Source organism: Colossoma macropomum, unplaced genomic scaffold, assembly GCF_904425465.1.
Source record: "Colossoma macropomum unplaced genomic scaffold, Colossoma_macropomum, whole genome shotgun sequence".
Taxonomy (NCBI): Eukaryota; Metazoa; Chordata; class Actinopteri; order Characiformes; family Serrasalmidae; genus Colossoma; species Colossoma macropomum.
Window position 1 is genome coordinate 31,571,147 of NW_023494810.1, and position 18,874 is coordinate 31,590,020.

At 37.4% G+C, this 18,874-nt stretch overlaps 3 protein-coding genes across 4 annotated transcripts; 2 read left to right on the top strand and 1 right to left on the bottom strand.

The window, feature by feature from the left end:
* Positions 1-1,057: 1,057 nt before the first annotated feature.
* zmp:0000001006 (uncharacterized protein LOC100002840 homolog) lies at positions 1,058-6,396 on the bottom strand. The gene is made up of 4 exons (XM_036559423.1): positions 6,305-6,396; positions 4,643-4,912; positions 3,223-3,495; positions 1,058-1,576 (listed from the first exon to the last, which is right to left on the bottom strand). The coding sequence occupies exons 1-4, from the start codon at positions 6,369-6,371 to the stop codon at positions 1,380-1,382; spliced, it is 807 nt and encodes a 268-aa protein (XP_036415316.1). The 5' UTR covers positions 6,372-6,396; the 3' UTR covers positions 1,058-1,379.
* A 44-nt stretch (positions 6,397-6,440) lies between these two features.
* zmp:0000001138 (uncharacterized protein LOC100002901 homolog) lies at positions 6,441-13,021 on the top strand. 2 transcript variants are annotated; one of them, XM_036559424.1, is made up of 4 exons: positions 6,441-6,562; positions 8,870-9,145; positions 11,839-12,120; positions 12,773-13,021. In XM_036559424.1, exons 1-4 carry the CDS (start codon positions 6,502-6,504, stop codon positions 12,889-12,891), a joined length of 738 nt encoding a protein of 245 aa, XP_036415317.1. In that variant the 5' UTR covers positions 6,441-6,501; the 3' UTR covers positions 12,892-13,021. The 2 variants fall into 2 exon arrangements, with proteins under 2 accessions (XP_036415317.1, XP_036415318.1); XM_036559425.1 differs by having other exon boundaries at positions 11,839-12,124; positions 12,773-12,810.
* Positions 13,022-13,222: 201 nt separating this feature from the next.
* LOC118800047 lies at positions 13,223-18,581 on the top strand. Its single transcript, XM_036560194.1, has 6 exons — positions 13,223-14,401; positions 15,090-15,401; positions 15,790-16,077; positions 16,172-16,474; positions 17,219-17,281; positions 18,499-18,581. The coding sequence occupies exons 1-6, from the start codon at positions 14,347-14,349 to the stop codon at positions 18,579-18,581; spliced, it is 1,104 nt and encodes a 367-aa protein (XP_036416087.1). The 5' UTR covers positions 13,223-14,346.
* The last annotated feature ends 293 nt before the right edge of the window (positions 18,582-18,874 follow it).

The following is an 18,874-nucleotide window of genomic DNA, read 5'->3' on the forward strand; positions in this document are numbered from 1 at the left end:
TGAAAATAAAATGAAATATAAAAAAGCAAATTAAAAACAAAGAGGATATTAAAATGAGCTTATTAAAAGGGTAAAATACAATAATAACAAAGTTCAAGTTTTGGAGTTCAATTAGAAACATGTTTTAATTACAAGTTAGAAATCGCTACATTAGGGCACATCTGGATCTTCTGGCAGTTGTGGACCCACTTCCAGTTGTTTAAAGGGAAAAGAAACACAGTGTGGCTAACATTGCTAACAAACACTTCAAATCAATAGTCACCTAAATCTGTCAATACGTTCACAAAACCGAATGATGCATGAATGAATACAAAAACTTCACTGTGTAGCTGAACACAGTGGGCAGCTACTTTAGCCAACAGGTGCTCCCCTGAGAATACAGAAATATTGACTCTATATGGGATTTTGTGGTATTCTATATGATGTGCTATATGCTATTTCTGTTGATTCCATATATGAATATATATTTTCAGTTTACAAAGTCAAGATTAATAGTTATTCATAAAGAGAAACAGCAGGTAAACTGTGTCCATATGTCTGCATGGTGCTGAATGCAAAGAGCAGTCAGAATTCAGCACAAACCCTCTAAGCTGCTCCGTGTTCAGCTACATGGCTTTGTTCATTTTCATAGCTCAGAGTAAGACACACTGTGTCCTAAACCCCATCAGCAAGTCTGGGCCACTCTTAAAGCTGAATTCCACCAATTCTTAAAAATGTCTGCATTATTATGTAGTTAATATGTAAACAAAGTCATTCAGAATGGTTTCCTGTTCTAGAGAAGCTTACAGAGTCAGAAGTGTTCACAGTGGTGGTGATAGGAACCAGACATCCACCTCTAAAAGCTCCCTCACAGAAAGTTATTACATGAAGTAATTCCAAAAATGCTGCCTGATGTCTGAGACACTGATAGTTTTCGTCCTATTCATTAAAAGTCATTCATGGTGGAGGGGGGCATGCAGGGTGTTCTAAGGTAAAATAGTCCCCAAAGAAAATATGTATTTTCAAATTTAGAACTATTTGACCATCATCAACATTAAATATAAAAACTCAGGTTCACTGGTGGTTTGGGATTGTAAATAAAATGGCTATATCTGTGTTGTAGTCATGGCGACCCCTGGTTCCTATCACCACCACTGTAAAGAGATCTGTGACTCTACAATTAACCATTTCACACCAAACCACTCTGCATTGCTTTCCTTTTTTCTTGAACAACTGAACTATACAGTTTTCTTTTAATGTGCGGAATTCCCCTTTAATGAAGACCTGCATGTGGTTTGAGCGAGAGGAGATTTGGGTGACTATTGACTTCTAGTGTTTATCAACTACATTTGCCTCTAAGTTCCCTTTAACTTCAAATTAAAAATCACAAAATACAGCACCTAGGACTCTGCCTGTAAGTGCATTAAGCTCACAGACGGTGGAGTTGACGCCTCACTAGAGTCATTTGTGGTGTCTTTTGGTTTTTGTTTCCTCCTGAGACGGATGATCAGTGTCACTGTGCCAACTGGAAATGCTATTCCAGCAAAAAACGCAGCTGCAGCTAAAACCACAGACAGCAGAAGAGAAGGTGTTTCCTCTGCAACAGAGAAGAGACACAACAGCAAATGCTTCACATTTTATTGATAAATTTGTGTAAAATTTCACTCTTACAGATTTCACCCTTAAGCTTTCAGGAGCCCAGACACTAAAGGGGGCCCAAGAGAACAAGTGACGCGCTTAGAAAACATAACAATGGAAAATAAGATTTTTTTTCTCAATGTTTACCAATAATCAAAAAGAAAAAATAGAGATGTCCAGATCGATAACAGAGCTGATCCTGGCATAAATTAATATCAGTATCGATGAAGCTCCATCCTTAATAATAATTATTAATAGGTTATTAATGACATAATGTATAACGTGTATATATATATATATATATATATATATATATATATATATATATATATATATAAACAGTAACAACCTTTAAAACTGGGAAAAAAGAGCAACTACTGCACACATGGTAGAGTTGTATACAATTATAACTAATTCAATTCAACAGCCACAAAATATATCAGATCAGAGTGTATACCACTATGCATGCATCATTAATCATAAAAACACATATCAAAAGTGATTTTACTGCAGCGTTTTAAGTGATAGCCAGATCAACAGGACAGTCAATCAAACTGGATCATATATCAATAATAAAAGTTCCATGAAAATAGTCACTTAACGTGTCACATATGCAGATCTGAAAAATACTCAGTTGATTATCAACAACATTACGATTAGGATTAGGTTTAGAAGTAAGTGTAGGTTTTGCTTTAAGGTTAGGGTTAGGTTTAGGTTTAGGGTTAGAGACAGGTTTAACAGAAGCTTTCACATGCAAGTTCAGCTGCATTTAATTACAATGGTGTTTTAGGACCACTGTTAATAAAAATAAAAATAGAATAAAGTCATAATATTTCAAGAAAAAAGTCATAAAATTTTAAGAAAAAAGTCGTAATATTTTAAGGATAAAGGGGGCTAGCTGTAGGGGGGCTGCCATAATGTGTTGGGGTCTCGGTTGCTGTACTGGCGCCGGAGCTCCACTCACTCCTGTCTCTTTGTGGATCATTCTGATCATCATTCTCACTGTCTGTGAAACTTCTTGCCCTCTTTGAATGGGGATAGATGTAGCCCCCGAGAGCCGTGTAGACGACCCTGCCTGAGATTCTCCTTCAACAACACAGACAGGCAGTTTCCTCCGAGTCCGACTGGCTCTTTATTCTAGATAAACACAGTTTCCTGCTCAGCCATTTCTTATACTAGTAACAGGCTGGTGCTGATATGCTGGAGAGACAGGGGGACTGAATGTTTCTTTGTGGGTGAATCGATATGAAAGTAGAACTCCACCAACTCACCGCCCCTCATTTAACACGAGGAGGTGCCGCCTTCACTTTGCAAAGCCTTTAGCCACAATATTACAACCTTTCCCTTTGATGATCACTTTAATGTCGCAATTCTATGACTTTTTTCTTGAAATAATACGACTTTATTCTCAAAGTCTACTATTTTTATTTTTATTAACAGTGGTCCTAAAACTCTGTCATATTTAATAGATATTAAGATGAATGTTAGTTAATCGATAAACTGAGCATCTACAAAACGTCTACATTGCACCATCCAAATAAAGTGTTACCTAAGTTTCTTTTTCAGGACATGGCTTTGTGCAGGCCTGCCAAGAGACACACTCACCCAAAGTGGCCCTCATTTTCCCATCTATGCTAATGTGTTCGATTTCACAGGTCACTCCGTGGACGCTGGTGTTACTGAGGCTGAGGTAGTTCGTCATCTGGAAGGTGCCGTCTTTGTGAGGGAGCACGCCAGTGGTCGATGTGCCATAGTAGATGTTCTTTCCGTCGCGGGTCCATCGCACACGGATGACGTTGGGATAGAAACCGTGCACCAGACACAGGAGGAACTCCCGGCCCTTCTCCTCTCTCAGCTTCACATGCACTGCGGGTTTGACTGAAAGGAAACATGAGATAAAATTTACCTCAGCATGAACAACATGTTATTTGAGTATTTGGGTCATTCTAACAATTTTGGCAAATAATGTCCAACAATAAAAATGGGCTCAAAATAACAACAAATCAAAAATATGATCATTCTGGAAGATTTTTAGAAGATTTTTAATCATGTGTGTGAAAATCACATCACAGGAGTGACTTTACAGATGAAGTATTCATTTAATGTGGAATTTTTTTTTTTTTTCAGTTTAAATCATAAAAATGCATTGAAATTGTCTAGTCCTATGTTATAATAATTTTTTATGTTTATATTTTTTATATTTATATTTTATTTGTTATTTCTTCAGAAAAAAAAAACACCCAGCCAAATTTGAATGATTGAAAGAAATGCAAATTATATAAAAGTTGGTTTTAACATCGTATCATAATAAGCAGTATGCTCTAAAGGCTGGGGGCGTGTCTGCTGAAGGCTAACCCTAACCACACAATCTTGGGCAAGGTGCAGCTGTCACTACCCGATTTAAACTAAGCTTGCACAGCAAATGTACATCAGCATGGGTTGTCTAAACTGGGCATTCAGACAGCCGCAGTAAAACAGCAGCAGAAATGACAATTATATGTTTTGTTGATTTTTTTTTGTAAATAAGTAAACATCCTCTACAGAAAACACACTTCGGCACATTTTAATACACAAATACTGTTTATTTGCTACACTTAACATATTGGGGAGAAACATATAAAGCGTGGCCTGTGCTAAAGTTATAGTATGTTTTAAATCTCGTATTTTTTTTTTGTATTTTGTATGAATATGATGACATGAAATATATATATATCCACAAAACATGTATCTTGATCCAGGTTGTTAAAACATTTGCATATGACTATAACAGTTTTAAACTTGAATTACATATTAACATTCGTTTCAGTGCATTAGAATGGTAGATTTACCCAACTGTCAAGAATATTTCCCAAATGTGTCTGTAAATACGGGTAATTATGAGAAAAAGCCTGTAAACATAAATATTTGTTTTTGTACTGACTGTGAAGATGAACATATAGAGAGCAGGTTCAGTCCTATTCATTTACAACGTAGACTAAAGCTTAGGTGAATTAAATGGTAAGTCTGTATTGTTGGTTTACTCTACCTGCCCTGGAGAGGGAGTTATTAGAAAGGGAGAAAACCGTCTGCACTGCAGTGCACAGCTTCCTCAAACGCTTCTCCTTCGACTTGATGTACTCCACACTCTTCCTCTCCTCGGTGAGGAAATGGCCTGTTTCACTGGTAGAGACCATGGCTTCCCTCACCAAATCGATGTACATGATATCCTTGCTGTTGTAGCCGTAACGCCAGAAGTGACCTACTTGTCCTCGACTGTTGAACGCGCATCCAATAAACTGCTGGTATGCATTTTCATCTGCAATACAAAATGGGGAGTGTGGCATTGGGCCCACTGGAGTCCAACTCCAGGACTAAACAAAGCAGTCTATATTCATGCTTTTAGTGATAGTTTACTAGCCTACTGGTTATCGTAGGACAGGCTGCTGGGTTCCTTTCTTTTCTTAGTGCTTTACTGTAGTAGTTTTAGTGCTAGGCCTGGGTTAGAACCAGCTTAAAGTACAGTTTTGATGGCTTTCAATTAGTGGTGTCAAGGTTAACGTGTCAACATGTTAACACAATAAATTAACAGTGTAAAAAAAAAAGGTGTTAACACTTTAACTTTGGCACAACTAGCGCAAAGCCAGTAGTAATTAATCGTGATTACACTACAATTAATAATGCTATTCATCTCAATTTGACAACCATAGTTGCCACTTCCCAGTCCTAATTTCATCATCGTCATCATCTTAAACTGCTTGGTCCGGCTAGGGTTGAGGTAGCAGTTGGGAGAGCAGGAAATCTCAGATGACCCTGTCCCCCACAACCTCCTCCAGCTCATTCTGAGCCGCTCCCAGGCCAAACTGGAACTATAATCCCTCCAGTGGATCCTAGGACGACCTCAGGGTCTCATCCCAGTAGGCTGTGCCTGGTAAACCTCCACCAGGAGGCGGCCAGGGGGCATCCGGATCTGATGTCCGAACCACCTCAACTGGCTCGTCTCAATGTGGAGGAGTAGCGGCTCTACTCTGAGCTCCTCTAGGATGACTGCGCTCCTCACCCTGTCAAGTAGAGTGAAGCCCGCCACCCTGTGAAAAAAGCCCATTTTCCGCTCCTTCTATCGGCAATCTCCTTTTTTTGGTCATTACCCAAAGCTCGTGACCACAGGTGAGGGTGGGGATGTAGACTGACCGGTAAACTGAGAGCTTTGCCTTCTGGCTCAACTCCTTCTTCACCACTACAATAAACGACAGTGACTGCAGTACTGCTACCACCTGTCCCAGCCTGTGGCCGATCTCACCATCCCTCTTTTATCCTTTAGGGCTCAAATTTGAGCAAATAAGACAAACACAACAAATCATGATTACACTGCAATTAATAATGCAATGAATTTCAACTTGACCACCCTAGTTGCCACTTTTCTGTCCTAATTTGTACTTTTTTAATATCTATTTAAACATGTTTACTCCATTTTTGGTCAGTTAATTCCTTTTTGGGTTTACTTTCATTCTGTTCAGCTCCCAGACTGCTTTACTCCTGCTCACACATCTCAATGCCTGTGCTTAAGCAACTTATTTTAGCACTGAGCTATGTCTGCCTAACTGAAACAAAGCATCCAACTTCAAACCACAAGCATAAATAAAACAGGGAAAGTGGCTGCATGCATTGTCATCGAATGTAATATGAAAATAAAGCTTGTTAGATACTTTACCTGCTCCAAGAGAAGGCCGTGCATTAAGAACATACAACAAAAGGAGAGACGTCAGTGTAGCTGCCATTTTACACACTGTCACCAGACAAGAAGAGAAAGTGAAACTACATTGCATAAGCCACTTGATATCCGGAGGCTGTTCTGTTCCCCAGAGCGACACTAAACCAGGCAAATGAAACTGTGGTGTTCCAGCCAAAATGTCTCTTAAGTCTTTTGTGCTTATGCTACTTCAGGCTCCTGCCGTTCTGCTGTGGACAGGTAAGGAGTGGAGGTGGGTTAATTAGTCTCAATGCTTCTGAAATCATGTTGTTTCCTCAGCGAAATAATGACTGATGTATAGTAAAAGTAGCAAACAGTTTCAGTTTGAAGACCTAAAGTTCCCTTCAGAAGTGCAGTGGACCTTCTTAGTACATCCAGCATCACAAATATTGTGAAGAAAAAAAATTTCAATTGTTTTCTTGTCAAATGTGGTTGAGTAGAAGTGGATAGTTAATATTAGAGTTCTGAAATGCTCTGAATGATACAAACCCATTACAAATTCATAAGGAACTGAGAAACACAACTAGCTCCCCATTCGTCTCTGGTAAGGAGCTGTTCTGTAATGGAACTCTACAGCTCAGGACTAAAACCTTAAATCTTACAGTCTTGATGTTAGATTGCACAATTAGTACTTAGATTTTCAAAAAATGACAGCTTAATTCCCCAGACTTACAAAATGTTGTGCAAATTAACTGCCCTCTAGTGGCAAAATGACAAAGTGCAACTGAAAGTAAACACACTGACTATTATTTATTTATTTATTTACATATGAAACGTGAAAAATGCAGTGAATTCCAGTTCACCAAAAGAAGCCTTGGATTTGGTGAATTTGAATTTGGTTTCTGTTAAATATACAGCACTAGTCAAAAGTTTTTCTTTATTTTTTTATTATTTTCTATATTAATCTACAATGTAGAAAATAAAAAAATAAATAAATAAAGAAAAAACACTGAATGAGAAGGTGTGTCCCAACTTTTGACTGGTACTATATGAATCATTCTACTGATTTGGATCAAAGTCAGAGTTTTAGGACTTTTAATTTAGTTGGACTTTATTGACACAAATGTTTAAACACCTATTTTGTCACTACCAAAACAATTATAACACGACTGAAACTACCAAATGTTTCAGTAGTGACTTTTTTCAGTGGTGACAATTTTAGCTAATTTGAGCAGAACTCAAAAACACAACCAGTACATGACTAGCAAACACAGCTCTGATCAGCTACACACGTAAAAAGTTTACTTAACACAAAAAAGTTTACTTAACTGCAGAAAATTGTTTTTGGTAGTGACAAAGTTTTTATTTAAAAATCATGATAAATCTAAATAGCTCAACTTCACTTTGAAATACCAATGATATTTTTCATGTATTTGAAAAATAATACAAAAAATGTGTTATTTTCACAAGTGTAAATTTAGGGGTTATGGTTTGGGACGAACACCTCCCAACAGATAGTACCCTATAAATGATGATTTTGTATATGTTCAGCTTGTTACTATCTCTATTAATGCCTTGGGTTTAAATACCCTCTTAAAAAAGATAGCAAGAGTTCTTTAGCAAAGATGTGCAAATCATTTAAACCCCATATTTCACTAAAAATAGTACAAAGAAAACAAATGTTGAAATTTAAAAAAAAATTTTTATTGTTTTTTTGAAAAATATTTGCCCATTTTGAATTTGATGCCAACAACACGTTCCAAAAAAGTTGGGACGGGGGCAACAAAAGGCTGGTAAAGTTGTGTAATGCTAAAAAAACACCTGGTGGTTAGTTGGCAACAGGTCAGTAACATGATTGTGTATAAAAAGAGCATCCCAGAGAGGCTGAGTCTTTCAGAAGTAAAGATGAGGAGGGGTTCACCACTCTGTGAAAGACCGCACAATCAAATAGTGCAATAATTCAAGAATAACGTTTCTCAACATAAAATAGCAAAGAACTTTTGCTTTTCATCATCTACGGTACATAATATCATTAAAAGATTCAGGCCAAAAACCAGTATTTGCTGGCTGTGATCTTTGGACCCTCAGGCAGCACTGCATTAAAAACAGATATGATTCTGGAGTGGAAATCACTGCATGGGCTCAGAAACACTTCTGAAAACCACTGTCTGTAAAAACAGTTCATCACTGCATCCACAAATGCAAGTTAAAACTCTAAAACGCAAAGAAGAAACTGTACATAAATGGGATGCAGAATTAAATGGTGCTTAAATGGTTCACTTTCATGGTAAAATGGTGACAGAGAATGTGTTATATATGGTTCTACATAGAACCTTTTTGATATAGCACCAAACATGGACCTTATATTTTTGCAAGCTTGACACTGTAATAATAGAAGAACCCTTCTTTTCCTCAATTTGGACCATATTGGTAAGATCAGTTTTAGAGCTTTGCCTTCTGTCCTGTTTGTGAATTCTAACACCGTGTTCATGCTAAAGGTTCTGAGGTGAGCACTCTCTGTATGAACCTGCTTCTCTTTTCCTTATTTTAGAACTTATAACCTTCTGAATCACTGTCTTTCTCCAGATTACCAGACGGTGAATATCCAGGCCTACACTCGGATGAAGGGTAACGGCTCTGTAGACCAGGCAGTGGTGGTTCTTGTGAACGATGCCACATTTGCGTACTTTGACAAGGCAAAAAAGACATTTGTCTTGCGCCCCAGTGCGACCACAGGCTTCTCCGTGCTGGACGACAGCGATCAGACCTTCTGCATGTACGAAGTTCTACATGGTTTTCATCGCCAGGAAGAATATCTCTCCAAGCTCAGAGAGCAAACAGGGGCTGTCAGGCCTCCTTTGGGTAATCACATGCTTACTTTGCTGATTTAGCAAGCTGAGATCTACCCCTGAGCTCAGTGGGGATATCAGTGTGTAGATATCACACATAAACTTACTAAATACTTTACATTTCTTTAGACTAAAAAAGGAGTAGCTAGTTAGGGTATTAGAGGAAGTTGTGCTACCACAGATACCACAGGACGTAAGGCATCATATGACATCAAAGCTTGTGGGGAAGTGTTGGTTTAAAGGGGATTTCCACCAATTCTTCAAAACGTCTGCATAATTATATAACTATAGATGTAAACAGAGTCACTTACCGAGTCAGAAGTGCTCACAGTGGTGGTGATAGGAACCAGACGTCCACCTCTGAAAGCTCTTCCACAGAAAGTTACTACATGAAATGGTTATGAATTCACTGCCTGATGCCTACAACATTATTTTATGATAGATTTAAGAAAATTTTAGCCTTTTCAACAGTCCTGTAATGGTGGAAGGGAACATGTTATGAATGTGTTTATAGATGCTTACAAACGTGACATTCATAGAAAGTGTTACCAAAAGCTTTTCAGATTTTCCACTATTTTACCATCATCAACATTACATATAAACTCAGAGGACACGTGTAGGTTCACTGGTGGTTTTGGAAAGTAAATAGAATGTCAGTGATCTTGGCTGTTATTGTAAAAGTGGACCTAGGAACTCAAGCACCTCTGAGTTTGGTGCCTGCCTGTTTCACAGTTTTAAGCAATTCAAATGCATGGTGAAAATTTTACACCAAGATTTTACTTATGGAAAGTAGCTAAAGCCAATGGGGCAGTTGTTATATACACTTATCTGCAACAGTTTGTGTGTCCCTCTGCAAATGACATGTTTGATTGATTTTCTGAGTAAAAGTAAGTGAACGCATCTCCTACAGAGAACACACTTCTGCACATTTTAATACACAATTACTGTTTATTTGCTGAATTTAATATATTGGGAAAAAAACAAAGTGTAAACTGTGCAAACGTTATGACACATTTTATATTAAACAGCAATAAATAGACATTTTGCGCTAATATTTATGTTTGTTCCCTGTAAATGATGTGTTAATTTACTTGTACTTAAAAAAATGAGAGCATTATTTGTCTGAAATTGTTCAAAATATTAGAATTAAATACACACTGTAAAAAGTGGCTCGTCAGATCAACCTAAAAAATTACTTCATGTGGTAACAAGCAGTCGAACTAGTTTTATTCAATTTAAAAAATTACATTCATTGAAAAAAAAACAAACAGCCAAAGTATTTATTTAGGTTGAATAAAACTGGTTAATTGACTTGTTACCACAAGTATTTTTTTAGGTTGATCTGACAAGCCATTTTTACTGTGTAACTGTACATTTAAATACAACTCTATTTCCAAAAAAGATGGGACACTGGGCAAAATGTAAATAAAAACAAAATGCAATGATGTGCAAATCATTTAAACCCTGTATTTCATTAAAAATAGTACAAAGACAACAAGTGTTTAAATTTCAAAAAGACATTTCAAATGTTTTTTGAAAAATATTTGCCCATTTTGAATTTGATGCCAAAAACATGTTCCAAAAAAGTTGGGATGGGGGCAACAAAAGGCTGGTAAAATTGTATAATGCTAAAAAAATACCTGGTGGTTGAAAACAGGTCAGTAACATGAGTGGGTATAAAAGAGCATCTCAGAAAGGCGGAGTCTTTCAGAAGTAAAGATGAGGAGCGGTTCACCACTCTGTGAAAGACTGCACGATCAAATAGTGCAACAATTCAAGAATAACGTTTCTCAACATAAAATAGCAAAGAACTTTTGCTTTTATCATCTACGGTACATAATGACATTAAAAGAATCTGGAGAAATCTCTGTATGTAAGGGACAAGACCAAAAACCAGCATTTGCTGGCCGTGATCTTTGGACCCTCAGACAGCACTGCATTAAAAACAGACATGATTCTGGAGTGGAAATCACTGCATGGGCTCAGAAACACTTCTGAAAACCACTGTCTGTGAAAACAGTTCATCACTGCATCCACAAATGCAAGTTAAACTCTAAAATGCAAAGAAGAAACTGTACAGGAATAGGATACAGAAACGCTGCCACTTTCTCTGGGCCTGAGCTCATTTAAAATGGACTGAGGGGAAGTGGAAAAATGTTTTGTGGTCCGATGAATCAAAATTTGAAAGTTTTTTTGAAATCATGGACACTGTGTCCTCCCAGCTAGTGCACAGTTCAAAAGCCAGTATTGATGATGGTATAGAGGAGAGTTGGTGCACATGGCATGGGTGACATGAACATTTATGAAGGCAAATACGGCAAACTATTGAGCAGCTGAAATCTGGTATCAAACAAGAATGGAAAAAATTTCACTTTTAAAACTACAGCAGTGTCTCTCCTCAGTTCCCAAATGCCCAAAGTGTTGTTCAAAGAAGAGGTCATGAAACGCAGTAGTAAACATGCCCCCGTCCCAACTTTTTTGAAATGTGTTGTTGGCATCAAATACAAAATGGGCATATATTTTTCAGTTTCAACATTTGATATGTTGTCTTTGTAGTATTTTCCTTTGAAAAAATAGTTTACATGATTTGCTCATCAATGCATTCTATTTTTATTTACTTTCTGCACAGTGTCCCTACTTTTATGGAAATGGGGTTGTATTTAGAAATGCCAACTTTCAAATTAAAATGTTTTTTCTGGTCCACAGTTCGGCCTTCGGTCAATGTGTATGCCCAGTTCCCTGTGGCAGAAGGTCAAGCTAATGTTCTTTATTGCTATGCCACTGGGTTCTACCCTGGAGACATAGAAATCAACTTTTTCCTCAATGGTCATCCATCTGTCGACAAAGGTATAACATCTGACCTGATGTATGGTGATGACTGGACATACAGAGTCTATAAGTACATGGCCATCACTCCTCGCCCTGGTGAGGAATATACATGTGAGGTGAAGCACAGCAGCATGGCAGAGCCCAAGATGTCCACATGGAGTGAGTATGTCATGATAAATAGCACTGTGTGAGAGTCAGAGACCACCCTTCATTTGTTTAACGTCCAGCCAAAAAAGCCATTAGTATTCATTTTAGATTAGATATAAGTTGCACCTGCATAAGAAAGGAGAACGTCAAAAAAAAAAATAAAATAAAATAAAAAAAAAAATAGAGTTGAACACGACTGTGCTAACATCTGTGGACGACCTGGTAGACATCCACAGGTGTTTCTGTCCATCCTTCCACTGTGAGAAGACGACTCAGCTCTATGGGTCTGAAAGGATGTGTAGCTGTCAAGAAGAACCTCACTGAGAAAAGGAGACGGACACATCAAACAAAGAAGCTGAACGATGGACTGACCACCCCAGAGTCCAGACCTCAACACCACTGAATGTGTTTGATTACTTTAGAAAATGATCAACCAGCTTCTAAGACTGAACTTTGGAGGTGCTGAAAAATGAATAACTTGTACTTTATGGCTGTTTTTGTAAATTAAATAACTGAAGGGTGGTTTCTGATTTTGAACTGTCCTGTATATCCTAGTTTCTATTCAGGTTCCTCAAAATTTTCTTGTTCTGTTAAAAAAAAAAACATAAAGACAAAAATAATATACAATCTGTTATATGAACTAACTCATTTTTCCTCTTTTAAGGACCTGAATTTTCTGCATTTAAACCAAGTTTCTGGTGGGTGTTTGGTCTGCTTGGCTTCGTTTTTGGAGTCATCATTTCTGGAGTGATTATCAGAAGACAAACTCAGTTCCAGCTGTGATGTTTGAAAAATGTGCAGTTTAAGGGATCATGTTCTTTCTATTTATAGCTATCTGTCATCTCATTTCAGCAATATATATATATATATATATATATATATATAATATCCTCAGTTATAATTTATTTCTGTACAAAGTCTTAATTTATTTTTATCTGCTAAAAAGTTATTGCATTTTGGGGGCTAAGCAGGATTTTGGGGCTCCCCTCTTACAAGCTGATGTCCTGTAAAATTAAAGGCCATATAATAAAAATGTCTACCACAAGCTGTCTGAATTAAATACATATACAACTGAATAATTTGCATATTGTTGATGACTGGATATAGTTTAAATTCCAGATTTACCTTTTCATTATTCTGGATCCAGTTAGTTTCTTTGCTTGTCCAGCTGGCTAAGTTGGCTCTAACCCCAGAAGCTGTGGCGACCGTGTTGATTTTTATTATTATGCATGCTTTACTTTCTACATATTTAGGTTTGCATGATTTCTTCCTCCTTCTTTGGCAACCAGCATTTCAGCTCTGTTGTTTCATGCTCTTTCTGTTCGTGAGGATTATTCACAAAGTCATTAACTGCTACTGTAAAGTTAACTGAGTCTGTTTTTGTTTAATTTTGTGAAGCTAAAACTCATAAAGCCTGTCTAAGCCGAATATGCTTTGTTAAAAAGAACCCAGATCCACAAAAAAACGTGGGTGGGTGGTGGGGGGTCAAGAGTCTATCCCAGCGCTCAGTGGGCGAAAGGCAGGAAACACCCTGGACAGGTCGCCGGTCCATCATAGGGCATGTTGTTATTCATGATGCATAATAAGCGTGGCAATCAGGTGTAAAGCATTTTTATAACTACCATGTTTATGATGCCTTATGAAGCCATTATAATGCGTCACAAATAAGTTTATAGGTTCTTATAGACACGGTATTCATAGAAAGTTTAATCATGCAAATGGTTCGCTGAGTGTTCATGGTTCTATACAGATCCATTGTCTTTACTAAAGAACACTTGAAGAACCATCTTTTTAAAGAGTGTACAGAACCAGAACAGGGAAGGAGCAGGACAGGAGAACTGCTGCTGTACAGTACAGTGCATTTTCATATAGATTTCTAAGGCTTTGAATCCACCTAGTGGACAACACGAGCTCTGATATTATACCTTTTCAGAGTTGTGGTGATACTGATATAATAAAATGGATGTTCCCCAAATCAAGGCTACATTCAAATGAAAAGTCTTATTGTTCAGTTCTGGTTTTTGCCATGATAGACATCTTTGTAAGTGACCCATATAGAAAGAAATAAAAGCAGAAATTGTTCTGCTGAAAGACCAGAAGTGGACAGAAGTGGGTTTCATTTGCTACTGAAAGCCAGAAGTAGACAGGTGTGGTTTTCCTGTTATTTAGTGACCTCCTTTCTGACTCTGTGTTTAAAGTAAGCGTCTCGATGCTCTCTTTGCATCTGGTGGTGGTGAAATGGCTCTGTTCATCCTCATCTCGTTCCATCTGATTCTGCAAGTTCAGCTACAAAGTGAGTTTCATTTTAGCACTAAGAGGTTTTGATTCACTGTGTTTATGTTTGTTGGGGAACAAATAACTTCAAACTGAGGACTTTAATGTAGTGAACACTGTAACCAGTATCACTGGAACGGATGAATTATGTATGTTTTATAATGTGATGGTATTTAGGAACCTTTACATATGATGCATATTGTGAATTTTTGAACCGTAATTTTTTATTTTGAAAGACTGCGTGTGTATTTAGTGGTGCACTGCTAGTAATAAAGGTTCTGTTCAGGTACATTTTTCATTTATCAAGGTACAAACAATGTAAATGTTCCCTCAAAGGTACAACAGTGGTTTTAAGGTCTAATTATGAACCTTAAATAAGTTTTCCCAGGTGAAAAGTTTGTATTTGTATCTTTTCATAACCAAATGTTTTAAAACAGAACAGTAAAATAAAAGCCTGGAGACGAGACGGGGTGTGTGGAGTCAGTACAGCTTAGAACATATCATTTCAGTGGATTATGGTTCAGTTATGTTCCCTGACTGAAGGTACTGAGATGTACGCTTGAGGGAACCACACCAGTGACAAGAGGGTAACAGTTTAGTACCTTCATTTCTGAGAGTGTGTGGCAAAACTACAGTAGAAAGTAATGATTTGTGACACTGTATTCAGAAATCATTTGAGTGAATGATGGAGGGTCTGTGTGTTGCAGATGTTCCTCAGCCTGAGCTCTCAGTGTCTCCTGCAGTTCTCACACAGAGAGGGTCAGTACAGCTGGACTGTAAGACTCTGTATGCTGGAGTGTCTCAGTGTTATTTCTATCCAGAGAGAGATGAGACAAATCTAAAACACTCATCATCCTGTCAGCTCTCACTCACTGGCTCTGAAATGACCAAGTGGACAGGACGCAGTTACAGGTCACCTAAATCAGTCAACATTACCTGCTACTACATTGTGGATGAATTCAGAACTCAAGATGAATCTCCTCACTCTCTACCAGCTCCAGTCACAATCCTGGTCCTGGGTAAGTTACTGATCAATCTCTACTAGAAATAATCTCTTATTTACAGTCATGGATGAGTCAAGTGCTCCTCTGGGTTCCTCTATTCTAAGATGCTGTTTGATGATTTTTTTGTATCAAACACTGATTTTGGAGTGATTCATATGTTGGTCTTTGAAAACGTGCCTGGAAAAAAGTTCTACTATGTGAACATTATTGTTAAAATGTACTGTTGGAAATGAGGTTGGGAAAATGATCATGTGAAAATGAGTCATTACAGTTTTTAGCACAAAAAACACAGAAATGAATTTCAGAGAAAACGCATGAGAATATAGAATATGAACGCTTTAGTCTTATATCCAGTGATCTGTCCAGTAGGTTGTCTGATGGTGGATCTGTCTCTATGTTGCAGATGCTCCTCAGCTCTCAGTGTTCACTTCAGGGAGAAGCTCTGTACAGCTGAGCTGCACACCTACATATGTTGGAGTCTCTCTGTGTTATTTCTATCCAGAAGGACATCAGAGAGATTTAAAGTTTCCATCCTGTCAGCTCTCACTCACTGGAGCTGAACTGACCACATGGGCTGGACACAGTTACAGTTCACTCCAACCCGTCAACGTTATTTGCTACTACTCTGTGAAAATATCAGATAGACAGCTTCTGTCTCCTCACTCTCTCCCAGCTCCAGTGAGAATACTGGGTAGGTCACTGTTTATATGACTGTAATATCACTGCTGGGAATCATAAATACAGTCATATGAATGAGCTTCACTGTTCCACTGACCTCTCTGCAGATAAGAAACCAACAGTGACAGTCAGTCATGATGATCAACGTCATGAGTTCACTCTTGTGTGTGAAATATCACTGTCACTCAGCGCTGATGTTGGGTGTGATTTCTACATTGGGGATGAGAAGTTAAAGTGGACGATGTCTCACAGGACGAGATCTGGATCACTGGCTTGTAGATTTACAGCTCATAAGGATTTTCTGTTCAGTCGTATGAAATCAGCGAAGAGCAGAGAAGTGAGCTGTGATTATTCACTGAACTCTGACCAAACCGTCCACTCTCCACTCAGTGACTCATACAGCCTCACACGTGAGTGTCTTATACTGAATATCACTGTTACATTTACTGGTAACACTTTATTTGAAGGATATGTACATAGAGACTTCATAACACATAGTACTTAGGTAGTTTATGAAGCAATACTTGACCATTTATAAACGGCTTATATTCGAATTACACAAGGTTCTGATAGACAGTTGTTTCTTTTATAACAGTGACATTAGGCTTTGTTTCCAAGTAATGAATCTTAGAGGCCTATTTAAGAATACCGTATATCAGTTATATGAAAGACGCCCTCAAACTAAAACAGTACAGGGAACTGGTGCTTTATATGGTGTTCTTTTTTGGGCCTTTGCCTTATAATACAATATTATATATTAATATAATAATATAATAATATAATTAATTGGGAATGATGCTTTATAATATAGTTAAAAGTGGAACAAACGTCCATCACCTTAGTTCAAAGTCCTGTTATGTCAATCTAGTGTCATTTACTTTAAAAAACATCATGTCATTCTGCGAAAACTGACATAAAGTGTTCAAAAATACCGAAGTATTGCTTTTTAAATTTGTTATTCATAAGTTGTCTTGTGTTATGAACTCTATGTACACTTTAAAATAAAGTGCTACCATTTACTTTTACATTTTCATGGATGCTTTGCTGAACTATGTTGTTAACTGGACACATTTCTTTTTATGCATTAAGTCTGTTATTCTAAGCTGAACCATTCAGTTCATTTTGTTTGTGTGTGTTTATTTCTTTTTCACCAGAACTGCCTCCTTTACCAACTCCAACTTTACCAACACAACTGATAAAACCAGAATCCACCACAGGTTAGTCTGTCTTTATCCTACCCTGGATGTATCATTTCACTTTTATAGTAGTTATCTATATTTTTAAGCTTTTTGTTTCATTTTACTTTACATTATTGCAAGATTGTACTTAACCATACACTGTCCTAATCAAGATTAGAGGCCTAAAAACCTGTAGCAGTATAAAAATCAATTATTATATATTCTAAACTGAGCCTTACATTTTTGTAGCAGCTTCATCTGTTGGTCCTAATTTGCTAGTTTAGACTAAAACTTAGAACTAAAAGTTTGTGAGTGATTTCAGGTGTTGCTATTGTGAGATGATTATTGAGTGAAATGTAGTAGCCGATACAAGTTTTCTTACATAACGAAATACGAACTGCTCTGCATCCGATTTATTAAACTTTCATACGACGCGGAAACCAGCGGAGATTTGAGCACAAATGATGAATCAGCAGTGCGTGAAATCAAGCGCCAGCCCACCAGTACCCCATTTACATATCATTTACATAAAGCACGCCCTAATTCATGCAGATGATTAGGGAGCCAATAAAATCACAGCATTCAACAGCTCATGAGCCAATGGCTGTGCTTGTATGCAGAGTCTGAGACTGAGCAGTGAGTGCACTGCTCCTCCTAGAGATGAAACTTTATAGTGTTAAAATTACAAGTGCATCTCAGTTTTTATCATGGCAGTAGAACGATGTGATTGTGTAGCATGATTATTTCCCTAAAATAACATATTTAAACACTGTAATTGCCATGTATGAGATGCCTCTGCACTAGCTGAGTTTTGTATTGTTTATTTTGTGGGTGGATTCAATAGTATAAAACACAGTGTAATGTCTTTAAATGGAACATGGAATAACTGCAGCATTTGTTTATACCAATGTGCATGTAAAATAAGTACTGGATTGCCTTGAGCACAAATTGATAGTAGTATTATTATGTTCTACTCTTATTATTGGTATTATGGATGATTTGCATAGTGGTTTTGGTTAGTCATCTGAAAATCATACAATAATATTGTGAAGTAAAGAAGTGCATTACAGAGCATCAAGTCACAGTACAGTAATGTCATGTCATGTACGTAATGTTTCTTAAAACATCTAACGCTTAGTGTCTGCAAAGCTGTAAAGGCGTTTACCATACAGCACCTGCAACATATCAGAATATGCTTACATGACTTTGTTCTTCATGCTGTCTAACCACTACGTGTTCTCTGTCTCTGTTCTCAGAAGTTTCATATACTGTGGCCACACTCCCCGCTGAAACCACAACAGACGGTGAGTTTCTGCATTGTTCTGTGTTGCTGAAGTGAATAATATGGTCACATGATAAACAACTGTTCAGTCATAATTGGTAGAAATGACAGTATATTAGTTCCGAAGTTAATAGAGTTTTTGGTACATAATAACATATTGCTTTTTCCTTTATAGCTCTAACAACGCATTCCAAACAAGATGATTACATTCAAAAATTGTCCAGAAGTGAGTGAGTGATTGTATCTGCCTGCTAAACAAACAACATTATATGTATTATTCATTTCTCGTTTATAGATTTTGCTTCAAATTCCAGTTTGTCCGATCATATCACATTTTAACCCTGCTGAAG

Bases quoted from the DNA above. Each gene is read 5' to 3' on its own strand.
- zmp:0000001006 (XM_036559423.1), bottom strand. From the start codon at position 6,371: ATGGCAGCTACACTGACGTCTCTCCTTTTGTTGTATGTTCTTAATGCA. The intron at 4,913-6,304 runs GTAAAGTATCTA...TTTGTATTGCAG, and splicing joins ACGGCCTTCTCTTGGAGCAG to ATGAAAATGCATACCAGCAG. The intron at 1,577-3,222 runs GTGAGTGTGTCT...TCTCTGTTGCAG, and splicing joins GAAAATGAGGGCCACTTTGG to AGGAAACACCTTCTCTTCTG.
- zmp:0000001138 (XM_036559424.1), top strand. From the start codon at position 6,502: ATGTCTCTTAAGTCTTTTGTGCTTATGCTACTTCAGGCTCCTGCCGTT. The intron at 6,563-8,869 runs GTAAGGAGTGGA...GTCTTTCTCCAG, and splicing joins TGCCGTTCTGCTGTGGACAG to ATTACCAGACGGTGAATATC. The intron at 12,121-12,772 runs GTGAGTATGTCA...TCCTCTTTTAAG, and splicing joins GCCCAAGATGTCCACATGGA to GACCTGAATTTTCTGCATTT.
- LOC118800047 (XM_036560194.1), top strand. From the start codon at position 14,347: ATGGCTCTGTTCATCCTCATCTCGTTCCATCTGATTCTGCAAGTTCAG. The intron at 16,475-17,218 runs GTGAGTGTCTTA...CTTTTTCACCAG, and splicing joins TGACTCATACAGCCTCACAC to AACTGCCTCCTTTACCAACT. The intron at 17,282-18,498 runs GTTAGTCTGTCT...CTCTGTTCTCAG, and splicing joins AAAACCAGAATCCACCACAG to AAGTTTCATATACTGTGGCC.